At 49.7% G+C, this 22,740-nt stretch overlaps 1 protein-coding gene across 1 annotated transcript in view; it reads left to right on the top strand.

Annotated features, from left to right (window-relative positions):
• ETFA (electron transfer flavoprotein subunit alpha) overlaps positions 1 to 22,740 on the top strand; it is a 1,125,730-nt gene that overhangs the window by 436,585 nt on the left and 666,405 nt on the right. The window contains exon 4 of the mRNA XM_069624450.1: positions 6,836 to 6,918. Within this exon, the coding sequence (XP_069480551.1) occupies positions 6,836 to 6,918 (83 nt within the window). The remainder of the gene's footprint in view (positions 1 to 6,835; positions 6,919 to 22,740) is intronic.

Raw genomic sequence — 22,740 nt, 5'->3', positions numbered from 1 at the left:
CAACGCGCACACCTGTCACTTTTTCACGTTCTAATTCCAGTCAGACGGTGAGTCGCCCACGTATTTACCAACTGTGGTTTCCCCCGTGTGTCGCGTACCCCTTCAGAGGTCATTGTAGGCTGTGTGTAAAACGCGTACGCTTATTTTTGTGTTTCTGGGTGCCACAGCGTAGTGCGGGTTCATTTTTCCACGCACGTGGTCTACCAGGGGTTGCGTGCACGTTTACTTTTGTTTTTGGCGTGCCTGTGCGTTGCGTGACCCGTCATCTTCCCCCAGGGGGTCACAGACAGCCTTGCTAGAGCACGAGGGTACGAATTCCATCTAGTATCCTGCCCCTTTCACCCCAATTGCCCAGGACAATTATTTACTGCAACATCCATACGCACAACATCAGTGCCATGGTTGGGAGGCGACCAAGCAGTAAGGGAGGCAAAGGTGGACAACCTCCAAAATGTGGCCGCTGTAGGGGACATGGCCAGGATGTGCAGGGTGCCCCAAGAGGCCAGTGTGTGGAGGACCAATCGGGGCCACCTATGCCCCCCCCCCCCAAATGGTTGTGGGAAATGTGGCTGACACCATCCCAGCTCAGCCCTGGTTAAACCGGCCCATTTTGTCAACTGAACGGGCACAGGATGACTTCCAGGCTGACTTCCAGGTCGCCAAGTCTAAGCCACGTTTGGCGGTGAAAGTTGCTGTCACCAGGCCACGTGGATCTGGGGCAGCAATGTCATCTGCTGCCCCACCCCAGCTCCGAGTCTCCCAGCCGGGACAGTGTCGGTCCAAGTCCATCACACCGACGTTGGTCAGGCCAACATCACCCTGCAGCCAATGCCTGCACCGAGACCTTTGGTCATTGTGCCTTTGCAAACTTCAAGTACCCAGTCCAACTGCGCTTCTGCCCATACCAACCAGAGCAGTGCAAGCCACTCAGGATCCGCCCCACCTTCCAAGAAGAAGGGTGCTCTTGCACTGCAGGCTGTGACCCCAGACACGGCTACACACTCCGGCACGTCAAGAAAGCCTAGCTTCAATTACGCCAAACTAGATGCACTTATGGCCTATGTGTTGGCACATAGCCGTGAAATGGTGGTGACTGCAGGGTGCAAGACTGCGCCTGCTCAACGTAGTGCCCACTGGCAGACCATCGCGGACCACATTAGCGCCCTTGGATTTGTGAGGCGCACAGCTGATGATTGCTACAAGCGGAGAGCACGCAGAGCAAAGAACAAGCTGGCTTCCAATCATGCCTCTACTCTGGTGACTGGCGGTTGGTCTCCACCAGATGACGACCAACTCACTGAACATGAGTCTGTCGCTCGAACCTTCGTCACAGAGGAACAGATCCGAGGCGTGGGAGACCTACCAGATCTTGAAGCATTGTCCGGTGAGTGCCCTTGCATGTGTGTGTAATCCATGTGTATGTTGCTTGGGTGATGTGTTCTGATTGAGTGCCAGGTGAGGGTGTGTACTCATGACTGGTATGGGTCACCCATGTGCTTCCTCTAAACCATTACCCGGCATTGGGTTTGGGTATGACAGTATCCCTTCTGACCATAGTAGCCAATTTGCACCAGTTTACTGCAGTTGCCCTTCAACGGTCATCTTTCAACAACATTGTTCATAATGTTTTCCAGTTCATTCAGCATGATTGTTTCAATCCTTGCCATTTTTACGACGCATTTTTCTGCCCTACTGCCACATATGTGACATGCTTCTGTCATAGATTACACCCCACAATGGCCCACATTTATTACCTTGTTATGGGAATGCTTTAACCATTCAGGCTCATTGAGTAATGGCCTGCTCACAATAATTTGTGGGCCCTGTTTCAGTGTAGAACATGACTGTTGTCTTCTGTCATGTTGAAGTGACCAACCATTGATGTATCCATCTGCCTGCCATCACTGTATAATTGAACACTGGATGTGTTGCAGTGTGTGGCACATGCGTATTTGTCACACTATTTTGCATGTTTCATCTCATCATGTCCATATCACGTGGATGGGGGACAGTACTCATTCACTGACATATGGCTGTAGTTGTCAAATGTACCATGCCTATGCTACGTGACATCTGTGTTTTGGCATGTGTCATGTATGTGTATTGGACATGCCACTCACAGGCTAATGTGTGCTGCCAGTTCGATCCAGCATGCTGCACATGTGTTGCTTTTCCATCTTGGAGCCCTCAGTGTGTGCTTTTTGCCTCCCCTTCCAACTCATTGACAGTGGATGCATGCCAGTTATTTTCATGTGGGACCTGTGCAATTTATGTACTGGATCTCTCTCGTCAGGCCTATGTGTTGTGTGTGCTATGGTGCTCATGCCTGTTTCCATTTGTTGTCTGTCATGTTTTTGCAGGTGATGAGGCACTTGATGCTGTTGATGAGGAGGGGATGGTGCAGACCCAGGAGGGATCTCAGCCACAACCGGGCACCAGTGGAGGACGTGGGGTGGTGGTGGGTGAAAACCCCTTCCTCCTGCAGACCATACTGTCCACGGGTGTCTCTGGGTACACCTCCGCAGACCTCTATGATTCAGGTGCTGAATCGGACAATGAGACATATGTGCCATCGCAGATGAGTGTTTCTTGCAGGGATGATGTTCTGTTCAACCCACCTGCTCCAGGGGTAGACCCCTCTATGGGGATGTCAGTGTTGGAAAGTCTGCCTGTGGCAGTTACGGATGCAGGGTCACACTCCACAATGTTTGCTCCTGTTCCTGGGCCAGCAGATCAAAGGAGGAATGCAGTCCTGCAGCCTCAGGCAGTGCCATCACAGCAAGGTGCAGATCGCCTTGCCCCAAACAGGTGTGGTGCCCGTCAACGCGGTGGCCGTGCGCCACCAGGCAATACAGTGTGGGAGAACTCCATCTACAGTATTGCAGCACAACAGGGAGCCTCGTGTGAAATGATAGCTCAGGCAATGGAAATGGTGGCCACTTCCATTCTCCCCCCTGAGAGGCAGGTGGAGCTCCAGCAGCAGGCAACAGACTCCATTTGCCACTCACACAGGGAGGACATGTTGGCGTCCAACAGGGACCGACGGGCTGGACTGGAGGCTCTGCGCTAAGCCATATCTGTAGAGTCACAGGCCCACAGGGAAGCCCTGAGGTTAGAACACAGGTTCCTCAGAGATACTCTGGGTGAACTTGAGGCTTCCTGGAATTTTAGGTCAGAACAGCAGCTGGAGCAGCTCACACGTTCACTCTCGGCTGAGCTCCAGGCAACCCGTGCGGAGATCCGGGCATCACGCAAGGCCATGCATGCAGAAATGCAGGCAACCCGTGAGGTGCTGCATGGGTATCTCCGTACCATTATCCTGCAGAACCAAACCTTCCAGACCTGCATGCTTGCTGCCATGGAGGACCATACCAGGGCTTTGCGTGGGCTGCCTCCCATATCGCGGCCACCTCCTGATGTAGCAACAGAGGGTGAAGAGAACGACTGCAGTTCTCCCACTGTAGCGTAGCCGTGCAGGCCATGAGCCAATGGAGGTATTTGTTTTTCTTTTCAACATCCATGCATGTGGGTGTTGGGATGCACCCTGTACTTCGTGCCTCATGAGTGGCCTCCTCCCCACCCCCTGGTCCACACATGGCCATTTTTGATTTTTTTATCTTTTTTTTATTTTTACAGTGTGTTGCTTTGTGTGGCTCCCGTGGGCATCCACTGTGTATTCCAGCTGGGCACATGCAGGCTTGTCCTGTCTTTGGGTTAGATGCTTGGTTTCCTGACACACACACACCCCTCCTGCTTCCCCTTTCCATGGACTTGCAAAGGGTGTGACCAAGTGACAGTAACTTACACAGTGACATTGGGCTCCCATGAGTTGTGTGGCCAGTCTGTAGTCAGAACTGTGTGTACATCCCTAGTGGGGATTGTTGTTGGATTCTACAATGCATGGTGTATTGATATGTGCTTGTGCATCCATGTCTTTCTCCATATGTACATGTAGGTTCTTCATGTCTTCACAAGGCCATCTCCTTTGCAGATGCAGTTCATGTTGTATGCAGTACACTGACACATTTGCCTGACAGCAACACACTGCAGTTGGAAGGGGTCGATGTGCTGCCTTAGTCAGGTTGTGATACTTGCACCACTTTGATTTTTTCCTGTCTTATATTGCCACGCTTTCTTCCTGTACTGATGTTTTGTGTTGCTGGTAAGTATTTGTTCATGTGTGGTGTTTCTTATTGATTACTGAGAGCATATTGTCTGTGGACTGTTTACATTTGGAACATCGCACTTTGTGACACTTGTGTCATGTGTTGTGCATTCATTTAGTTGCTTTCACATTGCATGCCATGCCATGGTGTGTTGGGTAGCTGAGATGTGGAGGGGTTGGGTGACATGGCAGTATTTTGATGTGATATTTTGCAAGTGGGTAATCTTTCCTGCTGCATGAATGTGTGTCTTTTTGTGACACAGCATTGGGTGTCTTTGAGTAGGTAGGGATGCACACAATGTAACACTTCCAGGTGAACAATCTCAGGCTGGTATGGTTGTGACAGTTGATTGTCCCTTTTACCATCATCATTGATTGTCAGCTGGTATGTGCCAGGGCTGTGTACACTGCGTAGGGGTGTAATTTTAGGTGAAGTAATTTGCCACAAGCTGGGTACGGGCTGCCCCACCACGTGCCCTTTCACTTCCCATGCGCAGCGGGCGTGCATGTGGTTGGGAATGTGGGGGCACCACCATGTCCACCGGCACGCGTGTTGCAACGTTGTGCAGGACACATGCTGCCACTATGATCCTGCACACTACTGGGGGCGCGTATAGCAGCTGCCCACCAGAGCGGTCAAAGGAGCGAAAGCGTGACTTGAGCACTCTGAATGTGCGCTCCACTATGCCCCGGGTTGCAATATGGGCTGTGTTGTATCTTACCTCGGGTGGTGTGGTAGGGTTCCGAATTGGCGTCATCATGTAGGTGCTCAGAAGGTAGGCACTGTCCCCTGGGAGGTGATAATGGTTCTCATTAGTGGGGTTTTCCCTTTCCTCAGTTTCTGATATGCATGCATGTGCAGAGGCATTTATACTCACCAATTAGCCATGTGTTGCCATGCCGCCCAGCTTCCAGGTCCTGGTTTAGGGGTGACATTCTAAAAATGAAACTATCATGGCTTGACCCTGGATAGTTGGCATATACTGAAGTGATTATTCCCTTGGCATCACATACAACCTGCACGTTGATTGAATGCAGTGTTTGCGGTTTCGATATATGTGCTCAGTGGCCCTGGGAGGACGTAGAGCCACATGGGTGCAATCAATGGCACCTAGCACTTTGGAGAAGTGTGCCACCCCGTAAAGGTCCTGGACCACGGCCTGCCTTTCTGCAGGTGTTCTGGGCATGTATATGTGCCTGCGGACTGAGGGGCGTGTAGTCATGATGGCCAACACCTGGTGTAGGCAGCGTGATTGTGTGGCCTGTGACACCCCCCCCACTATGGCACTTGTCCGCTGAAATGACCCAGTAGCCAAGAAGTGCAGTACATTGAGCACCTTTTCCAAGGGGCTCAGTGCTTGGGAGCACAGGGTGGTTGATGTGAGGTCATCCTCCCACTCCCTGACCAGTTCCAAGATTGTGTGTGGTGGAAACCTGTACCTCCCATACACCTGGTCAAGAAAACGCGGGACCTGGCTATCCTCCTCCTGCGGTGTCCCACAACCACTGCTGCGAGGAACGGTATATTCATCGTAGCGGCTGAGCTTGTTTGTTGTTTGCGCGCACTTTTATGCTGCGCGGGGCCGCTTACGCCTGCTTCCTGCTGGCGTACGTGTTTCCGGATTAGCGCGTCTTTTTTGGCGCACGTCTTTCCCCTGTTCGATTCCATGAATACGTGCTGTTGGCCTACGTTTGGGCGTTGCAGGCATTTACCTCCTGTACTTCCCCCGTAACGCCCACATTTTCGCGTGTTTTTCCCCATTCCGCGTGTTACGCCCACTTTTGTTGTATGCGCTGCGCTATGTGCGCTTTCCCTGTGCGCGTAGCGCACGCCGTTTAATGACGTGTGCGCCCCCGTGCGCCAACCACGATTTTAGCGCACATCCCAGGATGTACACGCGCACTTAATTCCATGGATCGATGTGCGCGGCTTTGACACGCGTGCGCTGCGATTTTCACGTTTGCGCTACGATTTTCCCGCTTGCGCTCCCCTTTTCGGCGCACATTTATTCCTTGAATCAGCCGTTAATATCCCTACCTGTCCAATGATTGGAGTACCTAGGCGGATGAGTGCAAAACCTTTTGTGTAGTGTGGCCGTACGTAGTGGGAACACCAGAACAGCGATGCCAATACCTTGTTAATGGTATTCGAACATAGGGGTGGCAAAAGAATTATTACCTGTGCATATTATACCAGTATTTGGCCACTTTGTAAACATATTCACCTTCGACGGTGCACAATATGGCAATTTCTCATTCAAGGGACCAGCGCCTTTAAAGTACTACAGTGGAGATTGGCGTGTTATAAAAGCTGTATTGCATAAAGAACACAAGTCAAAACTATTGCCGTTTACAATACATGTTCATATTGAATTCGTTTTTCAATTATTGCTCGAGATGCCTTGCCACTGGAGGGCAGTAGATAGAAGTGTGTGCTTCTTTGGGTGACACTTGTGTTGAGAGCTATTGCTTCAGGGCTGTTAACTTGATTTATTACAGCACTTGGAGAAAGAATTAATAAGGTGCTAAATATAAAATAATCCCTTTTTTCCGTTCAAATTGAAGGGATGGCTTTGTACTGTTTTTTGTAAGGCAACCAGTTGTGATGACCGTGTCAATATGAAAGCGCTTTGAAGCTTGACAGACTTTTTATTTTTATTTTATTCTCAGAGGAGCTGACTCCATTGATCTTGGCAACTCAGAAGCAGTTCAGTTTCACGCACATCTGTGCCGGAGCATCTGCCTTTGGGAAGGTGAGCAGACGAGCACATTGCAAACGCATCTGTTGCCGTTACTTAGGGTTTTAAGAGCGTGCTAAAGGCTTTTGAATGGCTGCCAAATACGCGTGATGTAGTGCAGAGGCTGCTGTTCTGGGGAAGCATGCTACTGTTACCGAGAGCCTGTCAGTACTTTGTGTGCACACTTAGGAGCTCCAACGTGTACACAAATGAAAAGTTAAAGGAAAGCAGAATATTGCTCTAATGTGAAGCGCCCTTTACACATTGGTGCACACATGCCCCAAAGGAGGGGGTGAGGGGGAGAGACAGACACACACTACTTTTTTTCACTGCATTTTGTGTTGTGCGGTTGGGATTAGTGTCCGTGTTGCTATTTATCCGATTGAAAGCCGCATTTGCCCAGAGCATGGCCTGGTAGCAGAATCATCATTCAGTACTTGGGTGAAACGTCCATGTGTGCGCATTTGTACATCTGTTGTACTTTTACTCTGTGGACGATGTTAATTGACGATGTGTTCTGCTGTGTCACCAGCTACGTATCATTCATAAGTTTGATGTTTCGACTGTTGAAAATATGTCTCTCTTTACTGTTTTATAAAGCACCGATTATATGCAAAAGGTGGCTCTATGAACCGGAAACTGCCCAGAAATGCCTGTTCCATGTGGATGCCGGAATTTGGCCTCAGCCCCCCCCCCTGCACACCCCCCACCCCTTTCTTCGGCAATTGTACTCGTTCTACCCCCACAGTACTGAGTAAACTAAACTGCATCTGGATGCACAGGTTTGAAAAATTAACCACTCTCTAGGGGGGCAATTTAGCAGCCATGTCATAAATGCGTTAGGAAATGAGGAAAACATAAATCAAGATTCCGAAGATAAACGTGCAAAGCAGTCTATAGTCGAGGCTCTTAACACGATCATCCTCTGATGACATCTAGTTATGAATTTGGCTTTAGAGATATTCAGCAAGAGGCTGTTTTGTGAACAGAGCATATCGCTGACAGCCCACACTGGCGCCCTACACGAAAACCTTCTTCCTCTTTGAACCAGCCAACTCCAATCACACCACATCTTGTACCACCATCCGCTAAACTACCCCACCCGACCACCCCCTTCCTCTCCCCCTGAAAGAAAAGAGCCAGGTCCAGTTGTCAAGGTGGATATTAAATTTGCTGCAGCAAACTTTATTGAGACAGGTGTTATCTAACAGGTGATCCGTTTCTTCACCACACCTCAGGATTCTGCGCTGGGCCTTCCTTCCTTCCTTCCTTCCTTCCTTCCTTCCTTCCTTCCTTCCTTCCTTCCTTCCTTCCTTCCTTCCTTCCTTCCTTCCTTCCTTCCTTCCTTCCTTCCTTCCTTCCTTCCTTCCTTCCTTCCTTCCTTCCTTCCATTATTTTCTTTATTTCCTCTTTTTCTTTGTCTTTCCATTCGATTTCTTTCCCATTTTGATTCCCCCTTCGTTGCAATCCATTACTCCCTGAGACTTGATTTGCAAACTCTAATATATCCGTTCCCCCAGATTGTCGTCCCCATGATACGCTTCTTGCATGCCCACCCTGGGTGCTCCCCTCAAGCCTGTGTAAAACCCCCTTTGCCCATCTCTATTTCTCTGCCCCAATCAGTTTCCTACCTTCCACATCCCCCTTTTTACCCCTCCTATGCCGTAGTGTCCCTCAAACTTCCCCCTTAGTTGCCCTGCCACCAATGACCCCCCCCCCCTTTCCTTGCCCTTGGTCCTCTTCCCAGTGCCCCTAAACACCCCCTCCCAGCCCCCCCAGCTTGGCTGAATAGCTGACAGGCCCCCCCCCTCCCGCGGCTGAATACCAACTCCCCTGTACATTCCCCCAGGTAACTTGTTCCCTTGGGAGCCCATTGCTTACCGTTCTCCCCCATCGCTTGGTAGTCAAACACTCCCTCCTGTGGAATAGCTTCGCTCCCTTGTTTCTGCTCCCATTCCCCCCGTGTCTTATCCTACCGATCCTTCCCAATCCTTTCTTCGTCTCCTTTGTTGTATCTTGTTCCCGTACTCTTTCCAAATAATGACCTTTGGTTCGCCCCACCCCTGACATTGCAGCATGAAGGACATTCTTTTAATCTTTCCCACCCTCCTCCCGCGGGTTGGAGTTGGAAGGACCTCCAAGCCCTTAACCCTACCCATTTTTACTTGGCTCTCCTCAGAGTTTTGTACCCCTGGGTGTTGGTCTTCTAAACTGTTGGCTCTGCAGTACCGTTGTGGTTCCTGCCAGCGCTTTCTATAGGAATACACCATGTAACATCCGCTGGACAAATCTGCAAGAGGAAACGGATCCTTACCACGTTAGTCGAGAGAAACCTAAAAGAGTGGACGGGTGGGAGTCTTCCAGCAGCACGGAGCATGCTCAAAGAGGGTGCACCTTTGCCCAAAAGGCATTATTAGTTGCTTGTTGGCCCTGCGACCCCTTTCTGCTGCTCCCCGTGACGTTGCTTCCCGCAGCCCCTATTGGTTGGGGCGGGTGGTCATGCCCTTTCCCCTCTCTGGATTGATGTTGGCCTTGGTGGGCGTCCTTGCTAAGGGTGGCACCCCGCAAACTGCCATCTTCTACATGCAGTCGCCCTGCATTGATATTTTATTTCTATTGCGCTCATACACAAGTGTTTCAGAGCACAACAAGGCAAGGGATGGGTAACAGGGGAGAACAAAAACAACGATCTTACTAGGCCCAGTGACATTGAGAACGTGCAAGTGCAGGGTAGAGGGGGAGGGGTAGAAGTGCATGGAAGGGGGAACAAAAAAGGAGAGTGCGGAGCAAGTAGGAAAAAACATAAATAATAATAAATTAATAGATAAAAAGGCACCAAACAATGGGAGTGCAGCCAGCAAGTGTCAAGTGCTGGGTTTAAGGCAGCAGGCCGGGTAGGTCTGATAAGTGCAGGAAGAAAAGAGGAGGGCTGTATGGGTACAGATACAAACCCCATTGCAAGGGATGGCCTGGAGGCAGTGCGTGAGGGTGGCAAGATGAGCAGGTACCCGAGCCCGGAGGACAGAGGGTGGCCAGGTGCAGGGTGCAGAGGGAGAGTAGAATCAGCAGGGGAGAGGAGAGGAGAAGGCAGAAGCGAAGAGGAAGGTCTTGAGGTGCTTCTTGAGATGGTTTTCCTCAAGTTTTAGAGTGGCAGGGAGGCTGTTCCAGAGGGAGGCCCCAGTCGAAGACAGAAGCTGTTACAGAGGGAGGCCCCAGCCGAAGTCAGACATTCTGGTAGGTTGTTGGATGGAGATGGAGTTTTCCAGCTATGTATTAAGGGACAAGTCCATGAGTGCATTTGAAGAGAAGGGAACAGTAATCAAATATTAGCAATATTTTTTTTTCAGAAAGCCATGTTTTTCAAGTGATTTCAAGTGTGACACCTGTAAACCCAATAGTGTTTCTGTAATTTTTTTTTTTCATAACAACATTTTATTGATCTTACAGGATAGAGTGTTACATGCAACAATGCAATATATTTCAATTTAAACATTAATTAGTGCCTTTGTAGTCTAATTTGAGTTGGAGGATGGAGGAGATGGTGGGTGGTTCCTGGATGTGGCGATTCGGTGGAAAACTTCTGGGTACATGTTCCCTCTGTTCCGGTGTGTTTGGGGTTTGGTCGAATATTAGTAGAGAGGGGCTGCATTGGAGCCATCTAGTAAGTGGAGGTCTCCTGGTGAGGGTTGGCTGTTTGGCCGCATAGTCCAAGAATGGGTCCCATATATTCAGGGTTCTGTTTAGGGAGTCCGAGCGGATTGCTGTGATTTTTTCTGCTACTGCAATCTCCCAGCATTTGGCCCACCATAGGGGGATCGAGGGTCCATTTTTGTCTTTCCCTAATCGAGCCATAGCGATCTTTGTGGCTAATAGCAGGTGGTTGCATAGTCGGGAAATATGACCTGAGATTGGCAATGCTCCATTGCCGTTTTCGCCCAGGACGACAATTCCTGGGTCCCAAGGGATAGAGAGGCCACAGATTTCTTTAATGTGTTTCAGCACTTCTTTCCAGTATATTTCTGCCTTTGGGCAGCTCCATACTAGGTGATAGAGAGATCCGGGGGCTTGGCACCCTCGCCAGCATGTGGCGGGATAGTCCGGGTTGGCTTTATGGATTTGGGTGGGGGTGATGTAATATCTGTAGCACAGTTTATAGCCTCCTTCCTTATTCGTGACGCATTGTGAACTTTTATGTAGTCTGGACCAGATTTGCTCCCAGCTTTCTGCTGCTATTTCCCGGCCAATATCCTTTTCCCATTCCGTCATATATTTTTCTTTCTTTGCTGGGTTCGATCTGTCTAGGAGCCGGTATATGATGGATATTTTCCCTTTCTTGGTCAGGGATGTTAACGTGAGCTCCAGGGCTGTTGGTTCTCTCGAGCATTTGTCCCGGGTCCTTCTGTGTGACATCCAGTGTCTAATTTGTGAGTATCGGAATCTTTCCCGTTCCCCCACTCCGAATTTTTTGATTTGCATCTCTCGAAGGTGATGGGCAAGCCTTCTTCAAGGAAATCGCTAGTTTTTGCCAGACCCCCTGCTATCCAGGCGTGAAAGTCTCGAGGTGGGTTTCCAGGGGTAAATTCCGGGTTGTTCCAGATGACATGGGTCCCAGGGAGCTGCGAAGTCCCCATTTCCGCGCTGCAGATTTCCAACATTGGGTTGTGATGGTCGTGGCAGATAGTGGCCCGGAGTTGGCTTGAGGTTTTAGTAGTGGTAGGTGTGGGAGGTCATGTAGGGGGACCGGGCACCAGGATTCTTCAATTTGTCGCCATAGCGGGGGGTCTACTTCCTGCACCCAAGCGAATGCATGTGATAGTTGAGCTGCTAGCGAGTATCTGGCTAGGTCGGGGACACCCATTCCTCCTAGTGGTTTGCCTTTCAACATGATTCGTTTGTTGATCCTGGGCTTCTTCCCTCCCCGGACAAATTCCATTAGTTTCTTCTGTAGTGCACGTATGGCTGGGGGTGGGATTTGTAGTGGCAGGGATGCGCATTGGTATAGCCATCTGGGGATCAGGTTCATTTTCACAGCTGAGATTCGTCCGAACCATGAGATTTCTTGTTGTTTCCATCTTTTGAGATCATTTTGAAGGGTGCTGAGTAATTGTATTTGAGTATAGTCGCATTGGGTTTCCGGTGATCTGGACTCCGAGGTATTCTATGGCGTCTTTGGCCCAGGGAATTGGTGAGAGCAGTGCGAGGGCGGCCTCGTCCAGGTGGGTTAGATTGACGGGTAGTGCTGAGGATTTGGTTAAGTTGACTTTAAATCCTGACATGGTGCCAAACTCCTCGATCTCTTTCCATAGTGTCCCCAGGGAGGCCGAGAGGTCTGTAATGGTTAACATCACGTCGTCGGCATAGAGTGCGATTTTATACTCGTGATTTCCCGCTTGGATTCCTTTTATGGCTTCATTTCGTCTGATTCTGGTGGCGAAAGTCTCCATGGATAGAGCAAAGATCAGGGGCGAGAGCGGGCAGCCTTGTCTAGTGCCTCTTGTGATACGGATGTGTTCAGACCTTGTGCCATTAACTCGGAGTTGTGTAGTGGGGATTTGATAATTAGCCATGACCCATGATGTGAAGTTGGGGCTGAAGCCGAAGCATTGGTGGACCTTGTGGATGTATCCCCAGTCCACCCGATCAAAGGCTTTGTGGGCGTCTAATGAGATTACCGCCATTTTTGTTTTGGATTTGTGAGTGCCTTCAATTAGGTTTAGTACTCGCCGAATGTTGTCATGGGTCCCTCTGCCAAGGATAAATCCTGTTTGGTCACGGTCGATTAGGCTTGGAAGAGTTGGGCCCAGTCTTCTGGCTAGTACTTTGGCAAAGATCTTCCCATCATTGTTTAAGAGTGATATGGGCCAGTAGGATTCTGGGAGTTCGGGGTCTTTTCCGGGTTTATGAAGCAGGATCGTGATTGATTCGGCCATGGATTTAGTGACGGCTTTCGTGGATAGGAAGGAGTTGAATAATGCGGATAGTTGTGGGGCTAGAACTCTGGTGAATCTTTTATAGAAGGCTGCGGTTAGGACATCTGGGCCTGGAGCGGAGGGTTTGAAAGCTTTGATGGCTTCAATAATTTCTTCTCCTTCAATGGGAGCCTCCAGATGTGCAGATGTGCGGGGTTGTGGGGCGGAAGTGCGCTCGGGTATTCTGGTAGATCTTCTAGTGTTAGCGGGTCACTGGACATTATAGATGTGTGGTATCTCAAGAGTTCGTTTATTTTCTCCGATTGGGAGAAGAGCAGTTTTCCATTTCCTCCTCGTAGTTTAAGTATGTTCCGATTACGGAGTGCCCTCAGCTTTTGTACTAATATCCTGTTTGCTTTGTTTCCTTTGGCGTAGTAAAATTGCTTTGTGTACGCCAGGGATTTGGCTGTCCGGTCGGCACAGTGCATTTCCAGAGCTGTTTTCGCCTTTCTCAGGGCCCGCTCAGTTTTCCTTGAGTATTGAGTTTTTAGCTGTGATTCGTGGAGGGATACTTCTTTTTCTAGTTTGGAGGAGGCTATGTTTGAGATCCTTCGCTGTTCAGCTCCGGCCCCTATTAGGACACCCCTAACCACCGCTTTCTTTGCGTCCCAGATTGTACTGATGGGGGGATGGTTGTGTGGTGTTCTCTTCAAAGTAGTTTATCTGTGAGTCCTCCACTTCGGCTCTTATGATAATATCTATAAGGAGTGAGTCGTTCAGTTTCCAGTACCTTTGAGGGGGGGATTTCTGGCCTGAGATGGCTACGTTTACGGAAATCGGGGAGCGGTCGGAGTTCATGCGTGTGTGGATTTCCGTGCCATTGACACAAGGGTAGAGGATGCCAGGGATTAAGATTAGGTCAATTCTTGAGTATCCCTTATGAACGTTGGAGAAATGTGTGTAGTCTCTTGAGGTGCCATTTTGTATTCTCCATGCATCTACTGTTTCTGTTTCTCTGAACAACTTAAGTAATGCCAGGGCCTGCGTGTAATCGTTATTCGTGGCGGGAAGAGTTTTGTCTATCAGAGGGTTAGGGATGGCATTGAAATCTCCGCCAATAAATAGGTGGCCTTCTCGGAATGATAGGATCGTTGGTAAAATGTCGTTTAGGAACTTGCGTTGGGAAGTATTGGGACTGTAGATTGAGACAAACGTGATGGGAAGTTCTTCGAAGATAACTGAGTAGCAAATAACGGCCCTCCGGGTCTCTCCTTATTGTGATGTTGCCTAGTGGGATTTTGTCGCTGAGAAGGATTGCCACCCCCCTTTTCTTTGAGCCAGAGGTGGCGAAGAAGGACTGTTTGTATCTCTTGAATTTTATGCGGTGTTCATCCTCTGCGAGGAAATGCGTTTCTTGCAATAGGACGATGTCTCCGGCCAGTTGACCGAGGCGGTGTTCTACCGATTTGCGTTTTCTTGGGGAGTTCATCCCCTGTATATTCCAGGAGAGGAATCTTAACTCACTTGTATTAGCCATCTCTGGCAGCGTGGCGTTGAGGCTGTCTTGTGGGATTTATCCCTTGATTGATCTGTGGGTTTTGGATAAGGCCTGATGCGTGTGATGAATTGTGGGTTTGTTTTCGTATGTTGTTGCATGTTGTGTTGCAGAGTCCTTGGATGACTCTAGGGACAGTGAATAATCGTGATGAATGGTACAGTCCTGTAAGTTTCATACTTCTTTCTGTATCTTTACTCCTTTCCCAACATTGAACTGGTAGAGGGAATGTCTACCTACTGCCACTGGGGAACTTGTGGCACCAATGCGCTCTGTGTGGCCAACTGGGCCGCCGAGACGAACCGTGTGGAAGCTCGCCGGAGGGCACGCCTCTGTATAGGTGCATGTGAGTTGCTTGTGTTAGCTCCAGAGGGGCCTCATTTGTTCTTGGGTGAACGCTGCATGAGGGGTCCACCGCCTCCTGGACCGGGAATCTGCTGTCGCATGCTCAGCCCCTATCGCCGTCTTTTTTCGGGGGGCCCCTGAGTCTGCGTCGTCTGCTGGGCTTGGACCATGACCCTCCAGGGGAATCGTCCCGGGGGGGGGACGAACTGGTACTTCAGGTTCGTCGCTGGGGACGGTATTATTTATGCCCATGAGTTTTTCCGCTTCTCTCAACGACTGTATTTGCCTCTGTGCTCCATCCCATTTAAATTTCACTGAGGTGGGAAAACCCCAGTGGTATGGGATTTTCTTCTCTTGTAGCCAGGTTGTCAAGGGCCGCATGGCTTTCCGTTTCAAAAGTGTTGCGCTCGCTAGATCTTGGTAGGGTGAGATCATGGACCCACGGAAGGTCTCATTTGCCTTGCTTCTCGCATAATGTCCTCCTTTATCTGAAAAAAGTTTATTCTGGCCAAAACATCTGGGGGGAGTGTGGAAGTCTTCCTTGAAGTGGTTCTGTGCACTCGGTCCAATTCTAGTGGGGAGTTGTCTGGGAGGGTGATGATAAATCGAAAGAGGTCCGATATGTAAGCTTTCAGGTCTGATTCCGGGATAGTGGTTGGGATCCCTCGGACTCTGATGTTGTTCCTCCTTGATCGGTTTTCCAAATCCTCCTGTTTTGCGTCAAGGATGTTGCATCTAGCTTCGAGGGCAGCTATCCTGTCCTTGTTATGTTCCTCTTCGAATCTTTGGTCACAGACTTCGGATTCAATTTCGGCAGTCCGATGCTCCACTTCCCTCATTCTTTTGTCCAGAGTGTTTATTTTCTTTGTGATTTCCTCAGAGCTTTTTTTGGATTTCCCTGGTTAGGGCCGTTAGTAGGTCTTGCAGATCCGCTTTAGTTGCAGCTTGTGGCGGAGTGGGATCTGCTTCTGCAGCTGGTGGGCCACTATTTTTGTTAGTATCCCCCGGCGGGTCGGCTTACTTGGCTCTTTCAACAGCCGCGGATGTCATGAGGGTGACAATGTCCGATTGTTTGGGTGTCTTCGCGCTTTTAGACATTGTTGTGGAAGATTGGGGAGAGTGGCAGCTCTTCGGTGTGGGTAAGACAGTGGGAGCTGTGTGATTTCCGGGAGGTTCTGGGGCTGGGACTCCGAGTCCAGAGGCGGGAATCGCCTGAGTCAAGAGGGATCAGTCTAAGGATTTTTGGGGGGGGGGGGTCCTGGAAGCGTGAGGAAGCTGAAGTTGGGGCAGTGGCTGCGCCTGTGTCCAGGATAGATCAGGAGGGATCTACCAATGTGGGGCTCGAGGGGTTGGGACGGCGAGTCCGTGGGGCCTCTCCCCGCCACACCCCTGGAGCAAGTAGGCCACACTCCCGCTCCCTCCCCCAACTCCTCACCTCCCGACCCTGATGTTGGGGGGGTCGCTGTGCAGCTGTAGAGGATCCGGGCTCTTCCTGTAACCCGGGGTAACTTGGATAAGTAGTGGGGGGAGCAACCCCTGCAGGTCTGTGGAGAGGTGGGCCAGGAAGGGGGGCCAGAAGATGTATGGTGGTAGCAGGCCGATGAGGGGAGGGGGCGAGGAGCACCGGAGTTGGGGTGCAAATCCGGGTCTCGGCTTGATGTGATGGGTGTTCTGGCCCGGGCGGCTGGGGGAGGAGGATCCAGGCGAGCTTTGGTGATGTGAGGTGGGCAGGGGGCCCTGCTGCAGTGGCGTGTGATCCGGGTTCCGGCGGGGATCCGTAAGATGGCCGCCGGGCCCAGAGGCGCAAAAACTGCGGGGTCTGCAGCGTGGGTCCTAGGCCCCCGGGCGTCATTCCGGGACGGGCGGGCTGCGGCGCGTTGAACCAGCTGCCCCCTCGCCCGCACAGTGCCCCGGGTGTAAAGAGGAAGGCCCGCGGGTCGGAGCCTCAGGGGATGCTATGTAGTCTTTTGAGGTAGTTCGGGGAGTGCAGGCTTGATGGACGGCTGGCTTCAGGTGGTGTTGAGGAGCAACCGCTGGCCCCCCCGAGGAGGGCCACAAGCAGGTGGCTGTGCTGGGTATGCGGTTTGCAGCGCCGCTTGACTCCGGACTCGGGGGGGGGGGGGGGGGGGGGCGGGGGGGGACAGACCAGTTGTTGCGTCCCGGTAGGCGGGTGAGGGGGGAGAGGCGGCTGCTCCTCCGCCCGATGTGGAGATCCGATGCGGGCGTGGATGGAGAGCACTCCCGTCGGGATGCCGCTGGCTAACGCTGGGCCGTTAGCGTTCGCTGGGGCTGCCGGGAGGTTGGAGGATTTATGCTGTGGGACGTATGTAGGCTGAGGCCCGGGAACGCACCAAGGGCTGAGCAGTGTTGGCAACTTTGCCCCGTGGTGGGCACCGCTGCTTAGGGCAATGCTGGCTGGGGAGGCAGGATGCAAGGTCCGGAGGCGGCGGGGTCTCAGCCGCGGGAGGCGAGCAGGAAAGACCGGTTTGTCATGTGCGTTTGCCGATCGGCAGGGCTTCTGTGTCCGCACTGCCCCCTCCTGGGCTACATCCGACGCTCGCAGCTGCGGCGGCCATTCCTCCGCCGAGTGGGCCCCGAGGCGGTTGAAAGGATTTCTGCCGTAGTTTCAGGCTAAAGCCGGGACCCACTCAGTCGATGGGTGCTAGGGGGGTTCCCCCGCCTGTAGATTGAATTACAGGTGAAAACGGAGGGGAAAAACGGACATTATCTGCAAAGGCGCATTGGGCCGGACGGGAGCTCCCAGGGAAGCATTCCTGTCGAGTCGGCTCCAGGCCACGCCCCTGTGTTTCTGTAATTTAAAACTTGTATCTCATAGCGCGCTTAAGCAAAGCAGTTAGCCTAGTTTAAAAATACATATTTTATTGGTATTATTTTATTGTATTTATTCAGCATTTAAGCGCCTGTACAACAAAATAATGTTTCAAGGTGACACAAGGCAAAATGGGGAGGGAACAAGGGGGAGAAAAAAGAATGTCAAAAGACAGACCATATACAATCGTGGTCCTACTAGGCCTTTTGGCATTCGGACATGCAAGTGCTGTGGCAAGAAGTGCAGGAGAAGTTTGGCGGGATGAGGGAGCAGCGTAAGGGCAAGGCCTGGTGAGGGCCTAGGAGGGAATTGCCTAGGGTGCCAGGGGAGGAACCGCTGGCTAAGTGCTAGTACGGGGGAATACCACGGGTGATATGATATATTTATATCGTGCTCGTAAACAAGTGTTTCAGTGGGATGAACAACTGCCTGGTAGGGGGGCCTGCAAGGGCAGTGCTGGGGGGGAAGGGTGCTGGTGTCGACTGGGCAGGGGCCTGGTACCTGTGAGATTCATGTAGGTCCAGGCTGTCGGTCTCAGCGGCAGTTGGGTGATTAGCAGGGAAGGGAAAGAGGTAGAGAAAAGCAGAGTTTTGAGAAGTTTCCGGAACTTAAGGAGGTCCGACTCAAGTCTGAAAGGGGCAGGGAAGCTGTTCCAAAGAGAGGCACCAAACTGAAGAGGGAGACCTGCCCCCGCATTCTCTGCTTGGAGAAGCGTTTGACAAGCAGAGAGTTTGAGTTGGAGGAGCTGAGGGCTCTAGCAGGGAAGTATTTAGGGAGAGAAAGTTCACTTCTGTTGTACTATATACATTGAGTAATAGGATGGAGTCAATTCCCTCCCCCCACCTGGACTTGCAGTCCCAAGCCTAGAATATTATATATTCTCCATTCCTCACATCTTTGTAAGCCCTTCCCCATCTTTACTTCTGTGGTGATGCCTCCCTTAGGCCTTCCCATTGCCCCCTGAACCGCGCATATACTAACTGAGCCATACCCATCCCATGCCAAATTGGAAGTTGACCATGTTTCCTGTAACAAAAATACATCATTTAATTTTATTTCTTTACGTATTTTTTGTTACCAAGTAGATGTTTGTTCCCCCTAGAATTCCAGTTTAGAAGCTTCAATACACCAGTTGGTCTAAAGGAGCTGGCTCAAAGATCTTAATTGAGCAATTAAATCTTTTAAAGCCTACGCCAGCCATCTTAACTTTGGATCTTCAGCAGCGTTATTTTTTTACTCTAACTCTCTCCTTCTCTTTCTATTCCCATTCATCTTTTTCCTTTCCCTCCCTCTTATAATTCTCAATATTGAAAATTGAGACATCCTAACCATATTTATGTTGACTTTCTGCTTCCTTCATTATTATTTTTCTCACCAATGGGGAGTAGATTATTAATCTTACATAATCGTATCTCCAAGGATGTATGAAGTCTACTAATTGAATGTCAGCAGAGGAAATCAGCCTAAGAGCTGGAGTTTCGTCAAACAGCTCCAATATTCTCATCCTGTTTAATGAGTTGGGGCCTCCTTCATCAAATAGGTAATTCAGAATCAGGCTCGGTGTATCCTGCTGTTTAGGTGGTCTTTGTTTCGTTATCGAAAAATAATCCCTCCCCTTACCTCCTCCCAGTCTGTTCTCATTCTCCTTTCGTTCAGTTTTTTGTTTACCTTTACCCTCAATCCCATCCATTCCTTTATCTTTTGTGCCACTTTGTTCCTCTACTAACTGCCATTTTTCCTCCCCTTCATTCCCTTCCTTCAATTTTATCCCCTGGCAGGATCCCAGGTTTTTTTTCCTCAAGTATATCCCTAACTATTTTCCTCACATCGTCTTTGGAAAGTGGCAGGGATCCATTGTTCCCCTCTTCTTCCCCATATGTTTCCTTCATCTCTCCACTTACCAACTGTGTGGGAATTTCCGTCCCACCCAACACTGGGATATGATTCTCTACAGCTATACTGTGCCCATTGTCTACCTCCCAAACACTTTCCCCACTCAATCTTTGAGAAATGTAGTGTGGCATTGGAAGCTTTCCAAATAAATGTCCTGGATGATTAAATCTATCAAACAGTAGAACCCTTTTATCCTCCTTATTTACTACACCTTCCCCCTGTTTCTCAGGTTTTTTATGTTTCAATACATCCATCAATGTTCTCTGAGTTGGTATAATCCATCTGCTTTACACTTCCAACCAACTTCTTTGTTTGCTCTTTTTTTAAGTGACCCACCCTCATTATTCGCCACCATCTCTCCCTCCTCCTCCCTTATAGTCTTCTCTGCGTTTAACCCCCTTCCAAAATTCTCCAGAAACTTAAGAGGAGAGGCCTTAGTAGTTTTTAGTTCCTCTGCCTTTAGCACGCTCCATTTTTTCCCCTTTTCCTTGCATTTTTGAAAACCACTCTACATAACGGTTCCTCATCTTTACCCTCTTTATCATTTTCTTCCAATATTTCATCTTGAATCTCAATCACTTCCCCGTTCCCTTTATTCACCATCAATCCCCCCCACTCTCAATCACTTCCCCTTTCCCAAACGTTTCACCTTAAATTTCACCATCCCCCCCACTCTCAGCCCCTTTGTTGTCCTTCTCCTTCAAAACCTCAACTGGAATGGAACATCTTTTTTCTTTTTATTTCCTTGTTCTATTTTCGTCAACTTTTCCAAAATATTTCTCAAACAGACCGTATGGTCCTTCAATTCATTTTTACCCAGGCTCTTGTTTCCAACAATGTGAGCAAAGTTAGTTTTCTATCAGATTTCCCACTGCTCTCTTCTTCCGCTTCCTCTTCTGCCTCTTTATCCTCTTCTTCCCCAAAATCAATTGGTTTAACCATCCTTGCCATTTGCGTAATAACATCTTTAGAAAATATCAACGGTGTGTCAAGCATAGGGCTGTACGGATCTATGTCCCCTTCTACCCTTTCTCCCACTTTCTCATGCCCACTCAAGGGGAGTCTTGCCCCCTCACCCTCTTCTTCGTACAGGGACTGTGAATGCCATGGATCAACCTCTCCTACCTCCCCACTCCCACCTTCTGTCTCTTGTGTCGCCTTAATCATTTCAACATCTGTACCCGCCAGGTGTCCCTTGTCCCCTTCCTCTTCTTCAGTATTCACTGTTTTTGTGCAGGTGATTGTGGAAGAGGCATAGCTAATGTACACCTTCTAGTTGTAAACACCAAAGGAGCCAGCACAGTATCCTTCCTAGTACATATAATTTGTTTTCCTCATACCTTAGATTTACGGTACCTTCGCACACTAAAAACCCTTATGGATTGCGCAAAATGACACTCCCTGCTATTCACATTACTACTTGTGGATTACGTAGAATGAAACTCCCTTCTATCCCTACTATTTACATTTACACAAACCTCCTTACCGCCACACTGATGTTCACTTTACTTTTGTCAATTGCAACAGTTATACCATTAATTTCATTTTTAGAGGACCGGAGCCGTAGTTATACTCTTAAACTTTGCACACAACTAATATGTAACATTACTATCCGTAATATGCATATAATATGTTAGAGTCCCGTCCCTTCGTAAAAATCTGTTATGTTGCACGCATCCAGGTTGTAAGTTCAATTGCGCACCATTTAATCCACCTTTCTGAGATGCTGGCTTTCAGTAAATCCGGGAACCCCTGTCATTGCCGATAAGCGGAAACGGTTCAGTTACGCGTTCTCATTCCGCTAGCTCACTTCCCTCATGCGGCTACTTTTCTCCCTTAAACACCAGTGAAGACCGTCAGTCTCACAGCCGCGTGAGATGTTTCCCAGTCCTTAAGCAGAGATAGACTGGCTCATTTTATCACCCACGACAGTTCCGACACAAACTTCTTATGCAATGTTCCAATACTTAAGTTAGTGAACTACGGTTGTTATGAATAAACCTACTTCTAAGGTGCTCCGTCCCACCAGCCACCCAGACAAACAGGCACTTTTGAGGCACTTCTTGGTGCGCGCGACGTGGGCGGGGCTAACCTAAAGAAGTAACAAAATATAGCCCTTTAAGTATATAGTACATAAATATACTCCTAAGTATAATGTATATAACATGTTCTTAAGTCTTTGGGAGGATTCTGCTCTCACCACGATATCCAAGTCCAATAGGATTGAAAGCACAGCAGACGGCACAAACGCTCTCTGGCAGCCTCCCAGGCACAACAGGCACTTTTGAGGCACCTCAAGGTTTTTGGCCTCAAGGTAAGGTGAAGGTACAGGGTCAAGGGAGGGCGGCCAGAGGGTAGGAGGGAAACAGGGCGCGGGTGTCTCAATAAGAAGGATCTCCATCTTACTGGCATTAAGACAGGTTGTTAGCTGCACACCATGTCTGGATAGCGGTCAGACAATCAGGGAGGAAAAGGAGGTATAGAGGGAAGTTTGAAGGAAAGCTGTGTCTCATCAGCATAACACTGGAAATAAGGAGAGAAGGAGATCAGGTGAGCAAGAGGGGCAAAATAGATATTGAGTCATGACGATAGGATAGAGCCCTGGGGGATGCAGCAGCTAGAGGGAGGTGGTGTAGGAGAAAGGGCCTGCTGCAAATGGGAGGGGCGGTTATTGAGGAACAAGGTCAGCCAGTCCAGTTCCTGATCTGTGATGCCAAGGGTATCGGAGCCATTTTGTGAGGATAGAATGGTTGACCGTGTCAAAGGCAGAGGAGAGATCGAGGAGAATGAGAACAGCAGGAGAGTTAGTTAAGATTTGCGAGCATGTATTCACAGGTCTTCAGGAGAGTAGTTTTCATTCCTCTGGATGCCGGGATTCCAGATTGATGGTCATGGAGGCAACCAGCGAGTTCAGTGTGAGGGATCAGTTGGGGGAGGACCAACTTCTCCAGCAGTTTACCCAGGAAGGGGGTGGTGGAAATAGGGCGATAGTTGGCCAGGCAGGAAGGGTCAGCAGACAGCTTTTAAGCACTTTGGCCAATAATACAGCTAAATACTCTGCTGTTACCAGGTACCATTCTTGCTGTTCTAATGTTCTGGGGTTTTGCTGTCTAATATCGGCTGCTTCAGCTTGTGACTCATTGGTACAGTGTTCATGTACTGTGTCCCAATGAGGCATGGAGGCCTCTCTAGTTAAGGCTATTAGGTGGCGCTAAAGCATTGCATTAGAGTACAGCTAGGGAGGGACACAAAGCTTGTAGGTATTTGGTTATTTACCCACCAATTGACTGCCTAGGTCCATTCCC

Source organism: Ambystoma mexicanum, chromosome 11, assembly GCF_040938575.1.
Source record: "Ambystoma mexicanum isolate Mex_15411 chromosome 11, UKY_AmexF1_1, whole genome shotgun sequence".
NCBI lineage: Eukaryota > Metazoa > Chordata > Amphibia > Caudata > Ambystomatidae > Ambystoma > Ambystoma mexicanum.
The sequence above is the reverse complement of the archived record's forward strand: the minus strand, read 5'-3'. Positions and strand labels throughout refer to the sequence as shown.